General features: G+C 38.3%; 2 protein-coding genes across 2 annotated transcripts; one reads left to right on the top strand and one right to left on the bottom strand.

Annotated features, from left to right (window-relative positions):
• The first annotated feature begins 6,443 nt into the window (after positions 1–6,443).
• LOC106949866 (aminopeptidase N-like) lies at positions 6,444–15,883 on the top strand. Its single transcript, XM_015036405.1, has 20 exons — positions 6,444–7,071; positions 8,712–8,854; positions 9,053–9,192; positions 10,074–10,200; positions 10,316–10,470; positions 10,546–10,659; positions 10,743–10,886; positions 11,014–11,079; positions 11,156–11,221; positions 11,569–11,741; positions 11,854–11,930; positions 12,051–12,184; positions 12,266–12,321; positions 12,419–12,566; positions 12,695–12,786; positions 14,368–14,478; positions 14,627–14,794; positions 14,961–15,101; positions 15,322–15,403; positions 15,542–15,883. The coding sequence occupies exons 1-20, from the start codon at positions 6,488–6,490 to the stop codon at positions 15,695–15,697; spliced, it is 2,877 nt and encodes a 958-aa protein (XP_014891891.1). The 5' UTR covers positions 6,444–6,487; the 3' UTR covers positions 15,698–15,883.
• A 1,493-nt stretch (positions 15,884–17,376) lies between these two features.
• Positions 17,377–18,352, bottom strand: LOC106949848 (mesoderm posterior protein 1-like). Its single transcript, XM_015036386.1, has 2 exons — positions 17,551–18,352; positions 17,377–17,463 (listed from the first exon to the last, which is right to left on the bottom strand). The coding sequence occupies exons 1-2, from the start codon at positions 18,196–18,198 to the stop codon at positions 17,377–17,379; spliced, it is 735 nt and encodes a 244-aa protein (XP_014891872.1). The 5' UTR covers positions 18,199–18,352.
• Between the last annotated feature and the right edge of the window lie 940 nt (positions 18,353–19,292).

A 19,292-nucleotide genomic window follows, 5' to 3' on the forward strand; every position in this document is an offset into this window, starting at 1 on the left:
CTTAAGCGTGATCTGATCTCAGTATAACTATAGTTGTTCTATGAAGAACTGTTTAAGTTGTAGATGGTTGATAGAAAACCTTAATGAACACATAAGACAGGTCAGAGATACATTAAATAAAGGCTAAGTTGTGAAATAAAGTACTGTGTTTGTACTTTTCATCTTCATCTTTCTTGCTGTAAGACTTGTCTTCATCCAGGCTCTTCCTGATTGCCTTCACTTTCTGCTCCTCTTCCTCTTTTTTTACGTAATATATAGATATTACCTTTATAGATAAATGGATATATTTTGTCTTGTTTTAAAAGAAGATACATATAAATATGTGTGAATGTGTTTTGTCTTTCAAAACTTCTAAACATGCATTGTGTTTTTCACTCTGCATAGGGAAACACAATGCAGCCAGCAATTTTACTATACAAATAAAACTAACAAACAGAAAAAAATCACCTTAAATTTGAGCAAAGAAACTCAGTAAACTGTTTTATTGAAACAACACTGGTGTTATGAGAGCCTTCAGAGATATTTTGCATGAAAATAAAATTAAATAAAAATAACCACTATATTTTTAATTTGCAACCAAACGTTGTTTATGGTGATATAATGAGATGAAACTCTGCTAACCAGTTTCTCCATAGTTCCTTATTAAGCTGAGTGAGGGATGTTTCAGGGGGGACAGGACTTCACAGCAGGGGGGATGGCTGTGTGAGGATTCTCTCTCTGAGGCCAGATTATGCTGCAGTAAAATAACGCTCTAGTAGAGGAAGTCTTAAAAAAAACATCTCAATTTTATATTTTCTCCAAAACTTTTTAGCTATGTTACTTCATTGGTTTCACCAGATACTCAATAACTTAAAGCTCAATAAAACTTATTCCAGATTCTTCTAATAGTACAAACACTAGAATTACTACTAGATGCTTTAAGGTGCTTCTAAGAGTTAGTAAAATAGATTTACAGCTAATTCATGAGTTTTAAGAGAAATCTTGTTTAAACTTTACCACATATGGAAACATAGTTTTCCATGAACATGATCAGAAAGACGTCACATCCAGTTACACCACTTCCCACATTGACACATGCTGTTATGTCACTTCCCACATTGACACATGCTATTATGTCACTTCCCACATTGACACATGCTGTTATGTCACTTCCCACATAGACACATGCTGTTATGTCACTTCCCACATTGACACATGCTGTTATGTCACTTCCCACATTGACACATGCTATTATGTCACTTCCCACATAGACACATGCTGTTATGTCACTTCCCACATAGACACATGCTGTTATGTCACTTCCTTGTGGCAGGAGGGGGCGTGATTACTCCATATTTGGAGTGGGACTTTCACGCCCATCCCAACCCCACCCCATGTTAAAAAGGGTGGGGTTTTGAGGGAAGGATTAGCATCATGGTACCTGTCTTGTCTTGATTTATGGGTGTGTCATCTGTCAAATTTGAATTTTACAAAAGGATGCCCTGTAAGTTTTTTTTTTCCATGCCTGTAATGACATTTTCATCGTCCCCCACCAAATTATACATTCTTCCCTCACAAAGGGAGATCTTTTGGCTCTGTAAGTGGCATACTGCTGTGACAGATACAATCTAATCAACAAGAGTGTTCCGTTAGTATTTTAACACACCTGGCTTACTTTTCTTCATCTGAATGATCTTTATAAGCTCAGATTCTTCTCTGATGTCTCTTTTGAGAAAATTAACTTCTGTGGCAGTGCGATATTTCATTAATAAACCAAAATATAACCTATGTAGTTGGTTAGAGATCACAATCAGAGTCATCTGAAGTTGAGGTATTTCTTATCTGTGTTCCGTCGCAGAAATACATAAACCTATGCTATTCTGGAAAAAGCTCAGCATCTGTTCTGGTTTAAAACAAATGATGGATGGCCTACTGAGGAAACCTCCCTTGTTTTTACTTGTCTGAAATGCTCGGCGTAGCACAGTTCAAGGTGATGACATGGGCTGATAACAAACGTTGCTCAACGGGCATGATAATGAGATACTCGAGCAAGAGTCTTTTTTTGATTGGAGTAATAAGCTAATGAGGTGTAGAGAGACATCCTGACATTTAAAAGTTCTCTAGACTATTAAAAAGGAGGCTGATAAGTCATTGAAACCGGTTACTACAGTCATAACCATGTTGAAGTTATTATTATTGGGGTTCAGCCATGTTGGATCTTCTCCAGTAAAAATTACAAACACCTGAGGATATGGGAGTGAAACTGGAGACACAGCTACATCAATCCAAGCATCATTGTATTCTCTCCTCATTGTTTCAGTTTGATATGAATCATCAGAAGAAGACAAGTGAAAAAAAAGTACAAAATCACATGTGTTTACACTTGAACAAAAACCTTCCTGTGTGAGGTGTTGAGGTTTTCTGTTACATTAATGTATTCCAGAAAGTACGGTATCACTTGAATTCACTCCAAGCATCACATTTTCCTGAAAGGGGGCGCGTTTATGGCTAGACTTTGTATAATAAAACATTATAAGAAATTTATATTTGTTAGAATTAAATAGAGTCCCACCTTTGTGATGAAAAGATGCCAGTATCATCAATGCCTTCAACACAGAAAATCTTCTAGGCACAGTTAGAGTGTAAGGAAGTAAACTAGCACCTTTCACAAGTCAAAAACCCCCAAAGTGCTTCACAATAATAACAAGCATGAAAAAACACAGAGATGCATGTGATAACATGCATTGAAAAATGTCAATAGACGTGATGGAACAAGTTCCAAAATGAGTGCCAGTAAATGTTTTGTCCGTGTTCAATTATGGGGAAAAGTTTCCCCATATGGCACTGACAGGCAGAGCACTTCTAAGGACTTTGTAAGGTAAGTTAGAAAAGTGGCTGAATCCACTGAGAAAAGCCTTAAATTGAGAAATGACGCAATAGTTTAGTTTCCTGTTGCTTTATATGTCTTTCCGCGCACATAATTCAGGTACTCTTTCAGACAGGACACTGTCGTTTTTTTTAACTCTCACCATGCGCTCACACGGAAATCCGCTTTGAGGATTATGTCAGAAGGGTTGCTTTGCTGTGACAGGAGGAACCAGCATTTTACCTTAAAAAAAAAGTCTATCTCTTTCAAGCTGCCAATGAGAGTTAATTACTGCTTTTGCATTCCTCTGTGATTACATAGATTTTTCTTCTGGGAGTTGAACATCCCTTTGGAAAGAGCAAAAATCAAAACAGATTCATCTGAGAAGCAAAGATGATGTTCATCCTTCCAGTGAAAACCTTTTCAGTTTTTCCTGTGTTTCAAATTCACCTTGCTTATTAAGACAAAAAATACAATAGTAAACTTCAAAAAATACTTTTATTGGCTTTGCTCTTTGCATTATTTTGGCACCTAAAATTATTTTATCCTACCTCTGTAAAATTTGATGTTGTTGCATTTAATTACACAGGTGTAATTCTAATTGCCCTAAAAAACAATTTAAGATAATCAACTAAAATCAAGCATCTCTCAGGCTTTACTTGTTAATCATCTGTGAATCTCTTAGACTCTGAAGTGATCATAATTAAATGTTGAAGTATAAACTCGGTGCCTCTTCATAAGTTACAAAATCTGCATTCACTCTAACGTGATCATTTGTAATAGATTTTTTAATGTTAGTAGGGGAAAAGTTCCTGCATAGTAGTTAACACTTCCACTCTAGGGCTTGGTTTTAAAAACTCAGTGCAGCATTACAGTTTCACTGAAAATGGACTCCATCTAAATGGAGCAACTTTGTGGTTGATCCTCCAGGAAGAGTTACCCTCTCAGTGCCTGCAAACATTAAAGAATCTGATCGGTCCCATTTTGTGAGCTCCACAGCTGAAACAAAATGCATACATAGTAATATATATTTTTAAATTTAGTCCAACATCGCGCCATGCAAATATTTTATTTGACAACCAGAGTTAAGAATGTACCACCATTCACCTTCTGTGTTTAGGCTTAGAAGCTTCCTTGCTCACAACTTTAGAATTAGCGCTATCAACTTTGGCATGATCTAATTTGCTGATATAAACTTTAATTATTTCTTCTACACAGAAATTTTATTAGTCACATGTTTTATGAGCTTTGCAAAGTTTCAGTTGATCTTTTATGTTCATTCATGAAAGGTCCGATATGAACATGTTAGCCTAACTGTTTTTCCAGATGACGGCAGATTCTTTGTGCGTGATTTCCCATCAAAATTCATCTGTTAACATAAAGAAATACATATAAAATATTAAAAAAATATAGCCACCTTCTATCCCATGGAACTTATGTTTACTAATGATTAGTCGCCTATTTATTTCACTTAACTAACAGGTGGTAAGAAGGAATAGTTGTTATTATTAGCAAAATAGTAACACTCCATCATTCATGTTGCATTTTGCATTTGAGCCAGATTTCAGTCGTTTAGCACTCCCAGTGGAGAGACTGCATGAAAAAGTCTTTACTGACAGCAAAAAAAAACAAAAAAACAAAACAAAACAAAAAAAGTTATTTCCAGGAATAAGGCGTAACTCTTGGATTGTTTCACAGAGAACATACTAAGGCAGTCAATCCAGTCTCTATGGGCGTATCATTGCTCAGTGTATGACTGAATAAAGCAGGGCCTCAGGGAGAACACCTACAGTTCATTCACACTTAATATCTATTAATGATAGACTGTTTATTTATGTGCCTGGAAGTGAAACAATCCCACATTAACCAAATTTTGCTGACAGAAATAAACTCCCTCTCTCTCTCTCTCTGCAGCCAGCAGAGTTGCATATTTTGAGTTTGCTCCATGTTGGTTTGTTGAAAAAATGTGATAGAAAAGTAGCAAACAACATCCTTCATTTTTCTTGAAGGTTATAGAAAACATGCAATTAAGCTGACATGAGTAAAACAGAAAGATAATCAAAAATATAAAGCCACTTTGGAAACCATAAGAATAATCTATGAAATTAAAAATATCCTGCCAGATCCTGATTGTTGAACCCAATCTTTATGAGCTTGAATGATTCTACAAGTATATGAGTATTCCAGATTAATGAATTATCTTCTCTTCTATTCCCGACATTTAGTCATTTTACAACCACAAACTTCAGTAAAAGTCATAAAGTAACAAAAAGTAGTTTCCTGGGTTTCACGTTGTATAAAAATCTCTTCAGATTGTCTTTTGATTGTGATGATAGTTGTGCAGCTCCAGGTGGCAGCATGCTGGAGTCGCTCGGTTATATTCTTTCTGATTTATTCACTAAAAAATATTTCAGTCTTCTTTTTTTCTATTAGAGGCATGTTTTTTTTTGATGATTATTAGATCTGATTTACATTCAGGCAGTTATGATGCGTAACTATAACACCAGCTGGAGCACATGATTAGCATCTCAAGGGTACAAAAAGTACTTGAACCCCAAATCCAAGAGGAGTTAAGAGGGAGGTTTTGTGACTGCAGAGCAGCCCCAAAAAAAAAAAAAGATAGAAAAGGGAAGTTCAAACCATCCCTTCCATCAATCACAATTGGCAAGGATCAAATCGCTGACTCTAACGTCTCTTAGATTAGCTTTCTAACCATGTGGCCAGACAGAGATTTAATGAGGAGCGGCAAGAGCAAAAGAGGCAGAGTAGCAGAACTTGCCAGCATCTACTGGTGTCTTCCAGGACACCATCGTCTCTGCTGCTCAAACATTGAGCTGGTATGTTATGACCAGTCACGAGACTGTCATGCAGAGACTGAGGCCTCTTCAGATTTCTTTCAAGGCTGACCGGAGATCCTTCTTACCCACAGCCTCACCATGTTATGTTGTGATCCAGCGTATATAGAGAGTGTTTCCACCTCCAGCTGGACTCTCTTTCACTGGGCAGGTGGGGTTAAACCCAAATGGATAATGATTTTCAATGATAGGCAGCTTTCGCAGTGCCTTATCACCCAGAGAATCAAGGCAATTGAAAGCAGCAGCATTAATAGACTGACTGTTGGAGCCTTTTCATACACTGAATTTGTTTTGTACACATCTCTCTTTCAAAATGAGATTAAAGCTGAGTGACAAAAAACATAAAAGTTTAGACTCTTTTAACTTGATTTTACTATCCTCTGTGATGCCGCTCCAGCCCTCTTAACGATTAAACAGCCACATCTAGGCACACCGGAAACATAAAAGCTGTGTTCATACATACCAGGACAGACAGAGATCTGCTGCAAATGATCCACCACAGAACTCACGATGGAGCATAAACAGGAATTTAACCAGTGCATCTTTATAGTCCAGCTTTTAAAACTTTATTTACCACTATCTTAAGCCTCTGTTCGGGAAGTTTACAGTCCGGACAGGACTTTACTCTTATCATTAGAACATTTCGAATCTCAATGTTTTTGCACTTTCAGCAGAGTCTCCTGCCCACGGTATCAATGATTAACTCTTTTGGGTTGGATTCTAAAAGGCAGGACATAAATAGAGTAACTGTCATCCTTCTGTGTTGTTCCTCATCTGTGCTGGAGACATGGCGGGTGGATTCTACATCAGCAAAACGGTGGCAGCAGTCTGTCTGGTTGGAGCTGCTGGAGCTTTAGCAGTCATCATTGGCCTCTCAGTGTTGTATGCTCAGGAGAAGTCGAAGAATGTTGAGTTACTTCCAACCACTGCTGGACCCAGTACAACCACACCATCTGGACCCAAAGAGCCCTGGGACTACTACAGACTTCCGAAAACCCTCTCTCCTGTCCGCTATAACATCACCTTGCGGCCGCGGCTGACGCCCAACACTGATGGTCTGTACGTCTTCACCGGACACTCCCAGGTTCTTTTCAGATGTGTGATCGAGACTGATCTCATCCTCATCCACGCCAACAAGCTGGACTTTACTAAGTTTGATGGATTTCTTGCCAAACTGTCCATGGATGGAGATACAGCACCCACCCTGAAAAAAACCTGGCTGGAGGCTCCCACCCAGTACCTGGTGATTCAGCTCAACGAGCCGCTGCAGCCCGGCAAATTTTACAAGCTCTACACAGAGTTTGTTGGAGAGTTGTCAGATGACTTGGGAGGCTTCTACAGGAGCGAATACTTTGAAGACAACGTGAAAAAGTAGGAGGTTTTATGATTTTCCTTTTACTTGGTCAGATTTAAGACTCAGTGCTTTAAAAGAGATTTTCGGACAAATGCATTTAAGCGTAGCATTATGTGTCACAACAGGTTTGATGCAACTGAAGTCATATTATTTTCTTTTAAGTCAATATGTTGACTGTGCTGGGATTTACAATGGTGGGTGTCGAATAGATACAAGTACGTCTTCATAAATTAGGGTATCCTTAAAAATGTTTATTTATGTACTATTTAGGCCTTTATTTCTATTAACGTGGATAGCTAACACAGCTAAGAGTTCAGCTTGTGACTGGTAAGGTGTTAAAGAAGTCAGATTGCTCCATTAGCAGCCTCCAGTTAGTCTACCCTGTTGGGTCTATCTATCGCTCATCTTCCTGTTGACAGTACTTCCTTCTGAGGTTTAGATGAAGCAAGTTGTCCAGTTAAACCAGGTATTAGTGCTTTAGGTAGTTTGGGCAGGTGCCAAGTCCAGCTGGAAAAGGGAAGCAGCATCTCCATGAAACTTGAAGCATAAGGATACCTGAGGTGGTCTAAAGCTGGCTGCAGCTTCAGTCCAGTCCTTGTAAATTTCCTCCAAATTTGGATTCAGCACTCTGTCAACAGCCTGTCTCTTTCCCATTTACCTTTTACGGCTTTCACTTCTTCTGGAGGGTGTCAGTGACTGTTGACCACGTAGCTGTCAGGTCAGCAGTCTTGTATTAGTCACTTCTGTATTAAACATCCTTCTCTTTTTGGTCTTACATAACATTCTATTTTTTTTACTGAGAAACTGGATATTGGAGTTTCTATTTGCTGTAAGCCATAATCATCAAAATGGGCAGAAATGAATACTTGAAATACTCTTTTTGTAAAATCTCTACCAGTCTCATTTTTTGAATAAAATGAATGAAAATATTCTATTACTGATAGTTTAGTTGATTGAGATGCATCTGTATGTGTTTAGTAAAAACACAGGATAAACCTAGCTTAGCTGAACACCTTCACAGCTCTTCATGGACCATGTAAATACAATATAGTCAATAGTTAAACAGAAGTTACATATTCACATATGGCCATTTACATTTCCTTTCAGGTATGGAAAGACTGTGTTCTGTGTCCAAAGATACAAAAATAAGTTTTTTTATTTAATCATTTATTTGTTTTGTATACCTGCTCAACCCTGGATGGAGGGCGTGGTACCTTTCTCCAACCAATAATTCGGTTGGAGAAATGGAGTGCATACTGGTCAGTGCTTCCGAAAAAATGGGATTTCTTGCTGGATGGCAACAGCTTGAGGTATCATGTATTCTGGAAAGTGAGATGAAGATCCTTTACATGTCATTGAAATTTGCGTGAAAACGTGCACCTTGCTTTTTCTTCTTGATAATTTAAAGTGGTCATTCCAAGACGAAAAATCAGTAATCTACACTGGATACAACATCAACTACCTGGGGCTTAAACGTCTTAGGAAACCCTTAATTTGATGCAGTGCGCGCACAGATTCCTCAACGTATAATACACATTTAACAATTTAATGATCTTCAGGAAATTCCAAACAATGGAATTATGTATAAAATCTGTTTTATACACACATTTTGTTCAGCTGTATGTTCGATTAATGACTGGGTTTCCTGCTTTATCAGAATTGTAGCAACAACTCAAATGCAGCCAACAGATGCCAGAAAAGCTTTCCCCTGCTTCGATGAGCCAGCAATGAAAGCTGTCTTCCACATGACCTTGATTCATCCTCAGGGGACTGTGGCTTTGTCTAACTCCATCAACTACGGTAAGTCTGTGCCCATTTTATCTGGAAATGACTGTCTTTGTACATGTCATTAAGATAAATTAACTTGCTCTCTTCCTTTTGGTTCATTGTAGACAGCGACTTGCTTAACAACTACACCAATGTACTAACAGTCGGTTCCTGTTGTTACATGTGGAAACACATGATTGTGAACCTGCTGTTGTTTTTGATCCTTCATAGATCCTGTCAACATCACTGTGAATGGAGAGAGCTTAATTGAGACCAGCTTCGAACCTACTGAGATCATGTCAACATACTTGTTGGCTTTCGTTGTATGTGATTTTGCATACATTGGGACGAATCCGGATGCAGGTGTCTTGGTAATTATAAAAAAAGAAAAGAAAAAAAAACAACACAGCCAGAATCGTAAACATAACTATTCTAATATAATTCCTTGATTTTATTTAATGGGTGAAACTTATATATATGTATTGAAATCTCAACAGGCTTTGGCTTGTTAACATTAATGTTAATGAAGCTTGGTAACTTTCCTTTTAAATTTGTACAATGAAACGGTCTCTTATGAGCTCTGAAGGCGGAAAATAATGAGAAAAACATAATTAAGCTGGTATGTAAGTGAATTATTGCTAAAACAACATGGATGTAAAGCAATAAACATCAGTTAAATATTACACTCAGATCTCCTTTGAACCCTGATCTTTAATAAAACAGATTGATGCAGGATCATAACAATAACCAGGGCAGGACACCATGAAATAACACATTAAAAGAATTTTAATGCAGAATTGTTTATGTTAGGGCACATTTATCAAGCAGACAGTCAATGACACCCTCCACAAGGAGCGCTGGATCCAAGCGGATCAGTGGAAACTTGATCAGATGAGTGAAGAAGGATAGAAAAAGGTGCACAGGCAACAGTGATAACTGCAGCCTTGAAGAAATTGTGAAGCAGAGCCAGTCGAAATATTTTGAGGGTGATTATGAAGGTGTGGACTGCAGCTGGAGGAGTCAAACTTTCAAGAACCATCAACACAAAGATGCCCATAACATAAACTATAAGTGCTGTATTCTTTGTTAATGTTATCCTTGAACACGCAAAACATTAGTAGAAGCAAAATGATTGAACTTAATGAAATACAACGAGGGATACAGTTGTGCTGCCCTCTGCTGGACTCAAACATCAGATCACATCTTCAGCGTTTTGTGATGGTGCTGAAGTTCTGTTTTCCACCTGTCTTAGATCAGGATCTGGGCTCGCAGGAAGGCCATTGAAGAAGGCCAGGGGAACTATGCACTGGCGAAGACTGGACCCATATTGGCATTTTTTGAGAACTACTACAACTCTTCCTACCCTCTCAAAAAGTCAGGTAGAGGTCCAAAGAAACTACTCAATCTGCTTGCATTACCTGATTATGTTCCTATGGCTCAGATGTTTGCGAGGAATAAAACATGACCTGCTCTGAATTCTGTTATTGCTTTTAGACCAGATTGCTCTTCCTGACTTTAGCGCTGGAGCGATGGAGAACTGGGGTTTGATCACATACAGAGAGACAGCTCTCCTGTACAATCCTGGAGTGTCGTCTAATGGAGACAAAGAGTGGGTGGCAACTGTCATCTCTCATGAGCTAGCTCATATGGTAATGTATTGCTTGCCCTTTGTAAGCGAAATATATTAAACTGTATATGTATTTATTGTAGATTTCTCCTCTCAGTGGTTTGGGAACTTGGTGACCATGAGGTGGTGGAACGACTTGTGGCTCAATGAAGGGTTCGCCACCTATGTGTCTTATCTAGGGGCTGATTACGCTGAGCCTGACTGGAATATGGTGAGCTTGGGTGTTTCGATGAGAAAACTTGAAGGTCTTGAAGGGAAGAAATCTGTCTTGACATCTATTTGTTTCCTTCACAGAAAGATTTAATTGTTCTTAATGAAATTGTCGGTGTGATGAGGGTGGATGCCTCAGCTTACTCCCACCCCCTCTCTTCCAAAGAGGAGGAAGTCCTGAAACCAGATCAGATTAATCAACTGTTTGACTCCATCACATACAGCAAGGTAAACGATATCATCTCTGATCCAAACAGACTCTATCGCAGTGTTAATGTCACTGCGTTTTATGAAGATACAATGAGGACTCCATCATCACGGCTCTCCAACTAAAATCTTTGTTTTTTCATTGCAGGGTGCAGCAGTCCTCAGAATGCTCTCAGACTTTATTACAGAAACGGTCTTTTCTAAAGGACTTCACGTGAGTAGCGGCTATAAGAGATAAAAGCATTAATAATTTCAATATTGTGTTAATAATAACAGAGATCTATCTGCAGACATATTTAGAGGAGTTTGCGTATAACACCACATCCTACAAAGACCTCTGGAAGCACCTGCAAATGGTAAGACATCAATATGTGTCTGCACAACTTTCTTGGAAATAAAGCTTTGACTTAAAAGTTTGGGAAATACTTAAGCAAATACAAAGCACATTTTGTAAACAACCAGTCAGAGCTAAAAAAAAAAATAAAAAAATAAAAGTGAAATATCATTTTCCACAAACCCCGTGTAACAGGAAATTGGAAAAGAATAAAAAGTGAAGGGGTTAAATCACCATGCCCCATGTAAAAAACTTGATAAGTTATCTTTTTTTAAAGGTTAAGAAGAAAAACATAATTTTCAGGCTTGAACAGCTGCTCTCAAACAAATTTCAACTCTTTTTTTTTCATTGAATGTTTCTTTTTATTAGGCAGTAGATAAAGCTGGTGTAGCATTGCCTCATTCTGTGGAGGTCATTATGAACCGATGGACCCTACAAATGGGCTTCCCAGTGGTCACCATCAACACCCAGACTGGAAAAATCACACAGGAACACTTTCTGCTGGATCCAGACTCTGTTGTGGACACACCTTCACAGTTCAAGTAGGATTCAGCGTCTTATGGAGGATTCACACATACCTAACAATGCGCTATGCAAAACTTAATTTGCTGTTTGTTTTCAATTGTGTGTGTGATTTTATGAAATTGGCTCCAGCTACGAATGGTTTGTCCCTGTTACCTGGATTAAGACTGGCGGTTCTGAACAGCAGTACTGGCTTCTTAACAAGGAAGGTAAGAATCATTTCAAGCCAACAAATATTATGAGCCACTCATAGAAAGATTACGGTGGTGATACCAATTGTTATTAAACTAATAATTATTGATAATATATATATATATTTTTTCATTTAGACACAAACACAGACCTGGTTCTTGGTGCCTCTGATTGGTTGGTGGCCAACGTAAACATGACTGGTTTCTATAGAGTCAACTACGACGAAACAAACTGGGAGCGTCTAATTGCCAGGCTGACCTTAAACCATCAAGTACAACTCGTGCAGTGCCGCTACTTTGTTTCTGTTATTAATGTCTGAATATGCTGCTCATGACAGTTTCTTTGTTTCTAGGAAATTCCTGTGATCAATAGGGCTCAGATTATTGATGATGCCTTTAATCTTGCAAAGTGAGATCACACTTTTGGAAAAATATTGGAGTTGAGTTTCTGTAAAGAAACAAACGGAAAAAAAAGAACAAGGAGTTTAATTTCTTTTTATTTTCAGGGCAAACATAATTGAGACAACTCTGGCTCTGAGGATGACTACATTCCTGAATAAAGAAGTTGAATATATGCCCTGGGAGACAGCCAGGCGTAACCTGAATTACTTCTTTCTTATGTTTGACCGCAGTGAGTTGTATGGACCCATGCAGGTTTGTTCAATATTGTGAAGTTAAAGATATTAGACAACATAGGTGGAAAATTAAATGTAAATGCCTCATATCATCACAGAACAAAAATAATTATGTCAAAATCTTTATGTTTTGTCTTTATGCCTCAGGCCTACATGAAAAAACAGGTCACCCCCTTGTTTCATTACTTCCGAGATCTCACTGTGAATTGGACAAAGATCCCAGAAAAGCACACAGATCAGTAAGGATGCTTTGTATTTATTTATTTATTTATTTATTTATTTATTTATTTATTTATTTATTTATTTATTTATTTATTTATTTATTTTACCATGAAGACCTTGCTCTTTTGTCACATACAGTGCACATACATTGCATGTCTTTACCACTCAACCCAGTGGTGAAGACATGCAAAAAGCTTAATATAAATGTATCTTTAATTTATGTTACAAATCTCACACTGAAATAATTAAAGACGTCCAAATTTTAATTGGAATTTCAGGCAGAAAATGAATCCCATGTTAGGAAATGTTTTTTTTTTTTCTTTTTTTAATAGATCAAGTTATTGGAACCCTTGAAAGAGTCAGATAAAATAAATGTAGCGAAAGTATTTTTGGTATCTGTCCTTGACATTTTAGGTTGATCACAGTCTCTGGGAATATTCAGTTCACAATGCATGATCTCTAGTGTTCTTGAGGTGAAAAGTATCAAAGGGACACATTTACACAGTTACTTTTCAAATTGGGAATGACAAGAGAACATGTCATTTAAGTAAGACATATGTATTCCCATTCACCTTGTCTGTATCTACAGTGTGCTTTCATGAACACATAACGTTCTTCAAACATTATATGTTCTACTTCAAAGAACAGTGTATGTTCTTCAAGATATACAAGTGAGACACACTCACTGTTATACCCTCCCTCCCATTCTGCTCCCAGGAAAAAGAAAAAAGTGAGACGAATAAGGAGGAAGTCAGTAAGATGAATACCAGACGTTTCCCAACTTGCACTTTTTAATTTTAATTGCATACATGGTATCGCTCATCCTAAGCTTACCCCCTTAGTGACTTCATCTCAGTACCGCGTGTTCTCTTAATTGCTCTTCATACCTAAGATTTTCTCTGAATCAAAAATGTATCCATTATGTCACAGCTGTGACACCTCTGTTACTGAAATGTGTCAGTATGTTTGTGTTAGTGTGTGTCAGTATGTGAAATGTGTTATGTTTGAAGAGACATAAAGTAATTGTCCAACAGCTAAAGAAACCGTGGGAATTTACTGCATACACACTCAATGAGTTTTATTGGAAAATTACAAATTATAGTTTTCACTGTGCTGCTTAGGTTTAGGTTTGGCCTCCTCCTTGCTTTTTTTGGACTCTGATGAACTCTCCTAAATCCAGAGTAACAGGATGTTCCAGCCGAGCCAATTATCCATATTTAACTGCTGTTGCTTCTGCGGGTTCTTGTGTTGCAACCTTTGTCTGTGTCTTCTCTCTCTCTGTGTCTCTTTTGATTGCGGAGCATTAGAGCCTTGCACAGCACTGATGCCACTTGTTCTCATCATTTCCACATGCAGTTTTTGTTTGTTACTTTTTTGCTCTGGATGAAAAAAAACTTAGATTATTTTTCATTTGGGTCATTCCAGACATGTTTTTACTGGGGCACAGTGTATGTGTCTGGCGAGTAATTGATACCTATCATCTGGTAAATAAAATATGAAATGTTTCCACGTACCCATTGCAATGTGCTCTTGTACCACTGGTTGGGAATCACTGCATTAAACCATTATAATGTCTCTCGCTGTGCTTCTCTGTCCAGATACAATCAGATCAATGCGATCTCCCTGGCCTGCAGCTCAGGAGTGGAAAGCTGCAGAGAACTTACATCTGGCTGGTTTAAAGAGTGGATGAACAACCCTGCTGTCAACAGGTAAAGTCTTTTCAGAAAGTGGAGCTCTTGTAATATTTCCAGCATGTTTCTTCCAATTCATTGAGTTCTTGGTATTTCCCTTTGGACCTTCCTTATTCATAAGCATTTTTACAGAATTGTTTTGGTTTGTTTTTACTAAACCTTACAGCATCGATGCCAACCTGAAGTCCACAGTGTACTGCAATGCGATTGCAGCTGGAGGAAAAGCACAATGGGACTTTGCATGGGAGATGTACAAGAACGCCACGATTGCCTCAGAGGCAGAAAAACTTATGTATGCTCTGTCCTGCACCCAAGAGCCCTGGCTGTTAAACAGGTTTGTCTCTCTCTCTCTCTCTCTCTCTCTCTCTCTCTCTCTCTCTCTCTCTCTCTCACACACGCACACACATACACACACACATGGTCAATGCTTATTGTGTGATTTTGAAATGGTTTGAGAGACTTCTGTGTTTTTAGTTTAACAACAAAACTATTTTGTTCAGGTATCTACAGTACTGCCTGGATCCAGAGAAGATCCGGAAGCAGGATGTATCTAATACTTTTATTTACATTGGACGTAACCCAGTCGGCCAACCTCTGGCTTGGGATTTTATTAGAGCCAACTGGCTCTACATATTAAACGAGTGAGTTTTCGCAGTATTCAAAGGTTTTGCAAGTTGCTTGTGTTTCCTAACCATCTCGTTTGGATGGGGTTAGTCATGTGCTGTTGCAGCAAGTAAATCAGCAAAATACATAATAATAAAAACATCTGTATTAAAGTGTCTCTCAAAGCAGCTTTGTTTGCTAACTTGAATGTTAGTCCAAGAAATGACACCATTCTGTTTGTTTTTTCTCTTTCTTCAGATATGGCAGAGGAACAATTTCCATTGTAAGTATTATTAATGGACTGACGGAACGATTCTCTACTGAGTATGAATACAAACAGGTACGGATTTAATAGTTAAACTCTTAAATTCCTTATAATTGAATTAAAGGTGGTGACGCTGTTTCTTAAAAAAAAAAAAAAATCCTTTTTTGATGGTACGTGGAAATGACTTTGGTTTTCCCACCCTCTCTTCTATAGTTGGAGCTTTTCAAAAAAGAGGTTGAAGCAATTCTTGGCTCAGCAGCTGGGATATTTGATCCAGTGCTGGAGAGAACCAAGGCCAACATGAACTGGGTGGCCCTAAACAAGAAACCACTGTCTGATTGGTTGAGCAGTCAAACATCTGGAATTTAGTGTACAGAGGATAAATCATGCAACAGATTTTTCTACAAATCATTTTTTTTTTTTTTTGCCTGAAAGCAGACATGTATTTAAACTTTGTGGATATTTTTTGATCAAATATTTTTAATGAAGCGTTTTGGTAAAAAAAATATTTTATGAAATAAATTTATTTGATTATATGTGTGCTTTTTATCAGGGGAAGGGGGGGAGAGCCTGATCTAGTTAAGATTTTTTATGTGTCCTTGACAACATTTGTTTTTTTTTTCTAATATCTTACCTGAAGCATATTTCACCTCATTACATGTTTATGCTGAAATTTACAATTAAATGTTCTGAAACAGATTCTATTTATGCATCATCATATTATTTTTCTTTGGAATGAAATGCGTGGTTGAAAGTTTCACAACACTTTCAGAAATTAAACCCCAGCCAAATGTCTCCCTCTGTTCTGACATATTTGCACACACTGACATATAATGTTGCTTCTAATATTAAAAATACTAAAATTAATAGGAATAAAAAAATAAATAAAACAGAAGATTTAAGAAAAAAAAAAAACTTTTAGAAAATACCACTAGGAATACGTTAGAAAAATAAAAATCTGTTCCACATAACTCCATAGCTCAGATGGGAGAATTTTTAGGCAAGATAATTATTTACTCTGGAATAGAAACAAAAAAATCTGGCCTTTATCAACAATTTTTAAAAAAGAAAGTCTTACACAATGCCTTGCATTGGATGGCTCTATAAAACGAATATCGTCCTAAACACACCGTCCTCCATGATGACACAGGTTGTGGAACGCTTCAGTAAAGAGAGAGGCAAAATTGTCAGACTTCACAGGAACACGGAAAGAGATAAAAATAGGAAAATCCTTGTATAAGGACTGAAAAAGGCTTGAAACTGGGAGGTTTAATAAAACAGTGATCCTAAACTTAGAGTTGCATTTTAATAGTTTGGATCACAATATTTAAATGTGTTTGTCAAAGGTCAAATGATCCCTATGTAATACTTTTTTTTTTTTTTTTTTTGCAAAGAAGAATTAGCAAACATTTAAGTTTTATGTTTGCAAAGCAGAGGACTGTTTGCTAACTACAACTCAGGAATGCATGTCTACAGAAGTAAGTCGTGATTTAACACCTTAGCTGAGGTGTGAGGAAAGCATTGAGTGTCGGCATTTGTGCAACTCTGTCCTATGACAAACTATATACCTCTGTTTACATTTGGTGAAGTGTAACATCTGCCAAGTGAATATAATGACTGTAGTACATTAAAAGATTCATTTTAAATATTTAAAAGCAGGATGAGAAACATGGCGGTTAACTGGCTCTAGATCAGCTGTCACCTCTCTCAGTGGGACTCTTTCCTGAAAAGCTTTAGAGGGGAAGTGTTACCTGTTTAACACATCCTACAGACAGCTGCTACGTTTGTGTGAATCAGAGGCCAAACACTGAGTGTGAGTGCTGCGTGTGTAGCTGAACATTTGGGCTTGGAGTTATTAAAGCAACAAGGGATTTTATGATAAATAATGTTTATTTTCTTCACAGCGTGGACACTTAATAAATACACACGTCTATGTACAAAAAAAGTAGGTAAACCACAGAAAATGATTTGTTCAAAATTAGAAGCTTGAGAAGTTCAGTCCATATATTAGTTTACTTTTTGCAACAAATCTCATTGAGGATAACATTTCAATTCTGTCCACTGAATGCCAAAGCTTTTGATTGTTCATGGTGATTCCAGGACTCCTCGCTGGCGAAGTAACCTGCACTTAAATCCTGAAAACAAACGACAAAGAAATATATTTTAACTGTAGATAAATAGAGAGGTGTCTTTATTTATATAAAAAGAAACTGTAACTGTACCTGATATGAATGGTGCAGAGAGGACAGCTGCTCTGTACTCATGGCTGTTGGTTGATCCAGGAACTGGCTGAGTGTTTGGGCCGGCTCCACAAAGCCTGAGGATCTCCTCTGCTCCAGCACCCCCTGGCGGAGCCCCAGCTGCTCTGACAGATAAGAAATGTATCGAATGGCGAGGCGCAGCGTCTCGATCTTGGTCAGCTGTCCAGCTGGTGCCATGGAGGGAGGAAGGTATGTCCTGAGGTGATGCAAAGCTTTGGTCAGGTCCCTCATCCTCAGCTTCTCCCTCTCGCTTGCAGTCTGCCGCTTTTTACTTGGATACTTGGACCTGGACTTCTTCATGGGGACGGTAGCTGAAGAGGAAGGCCTGGAGCTGAGGACAGTCTCCGACTGTTGGGATGGTTGAGGCTCCAACGTGCTGCTGAAGAGGAAACAGTTCAAGGCATGTTGCTCCTTTCCTAAGGCCTGAAGGGAGACCGGGGAAAAGCAAAACGTTTCCACAGAGGAGGTAGGAGAGAGGCTGCTGCCTGCACTGACATAGCCAGGATCTGAGGATGGATCACAAGCTGGAGACTTTTCTAGAAGAAGATCATAATCAAAGAACAAGGAGTTCTCCTGAAGATGGAGAGCAGAACAGTAGGACATTTCCATAGTCGCTGCTGAAGTATCACTGGTCCCGTTGTGGGTTGACGCTGCGGTGCTGGCCTGTCAGTGGGTTTCTGCTGAAGGATGCTCTGGATATTGAGAAGAGAGAAGGAGGCTGCTCAATATATGTGGTGAGGGGTGCGAAGCGTCACCTTTTGGGAGCCACTGAGGAGCTCTGGGAGCAGGGATGACACCTTGGCCAGGGGGTCCCATGGGAAACTGGCATGCTCCAGAACAAGGTGTGATGTGGCTCTTCTAGTGTGAGCATCATGCTTCTGCAGGTGTTTGAAAATAACACTATCATGTAGGGGCCACATGCCTGGCCTTAAGCCTGAGATTAACGTTAGAACTTCAGCGATTCATTGAAGCCCTGGAATGATTTGCAACAAAAAAAGTCAAAATACTGTTTTTTTAAAGTTCCTCTGAATCATTGTATGCTGAGTAAATGCTTGTCTGAATGAAATATTAAGCTCATAGGCCCATTATCTGTCGCGTATAAATGTTGTTAAGGAAAAACTTGCTTTATATTTCTTAATGAATGCTTTGGTCTTGGTCTTTCCTGTCATTTTACTCCTTTTAGAGCGGGTCAGAATAAGTGTGCCATGTCAGCTGGGAGGTGTGAATGATTAGCACCTTTAGCTATTTGGCCAGCAGCTGGCCTCAGGCCTCAGAACCTGGATGGAAAAGATGCAACAAGTCTTCAGACAAATATTCAATTTAAAGCCTCAATATGCAACACCATGAAAACACTGGCTAATCTCAGGTATTTAATTGCTGTTTAATTGCCGGTAAATATCCAAAAAGTATGAAATGCCAGTCTCCAAAAGAAAGTATCGACCCCAGTTGCAGTTCATACTTTGTAAATCTTTCTCTAACTCTTGAACTGAACCTGAACCCCTGATATGCTTTAACAACCAGTTTTTCCAGCAAGTCATATATTGAGTGCCTTTGTTATCCAAACCCAAAAATAACCCCTAAGATAAGGTTTATGTAGCTTCAGTGTAATTTTATTTGATTTTTGTAGAAGCAAAGTTTTGGATTTTCGTTATTTCTGTGCCATTGTCATCCAAATCAACAGAAATTAACCCTTGCAATAAATC

This window comes from Poecilia latipinna, unplaced genomic scaffold (assembly GCF_001443285.1).
Source record: "Poecilia latipinna isolate Pla-1442-1.1 unplaced genomic scaffold, P_latipinna-1.0 Scaffold367, whole genome shotgun sequence".
Lineage (NCBI taxonomy): Eukaryota > Metazoa > Chordata > Actinopteri > Cyprinodontiformes > Poeciliidae > Poecilia > Poecilia latipinna.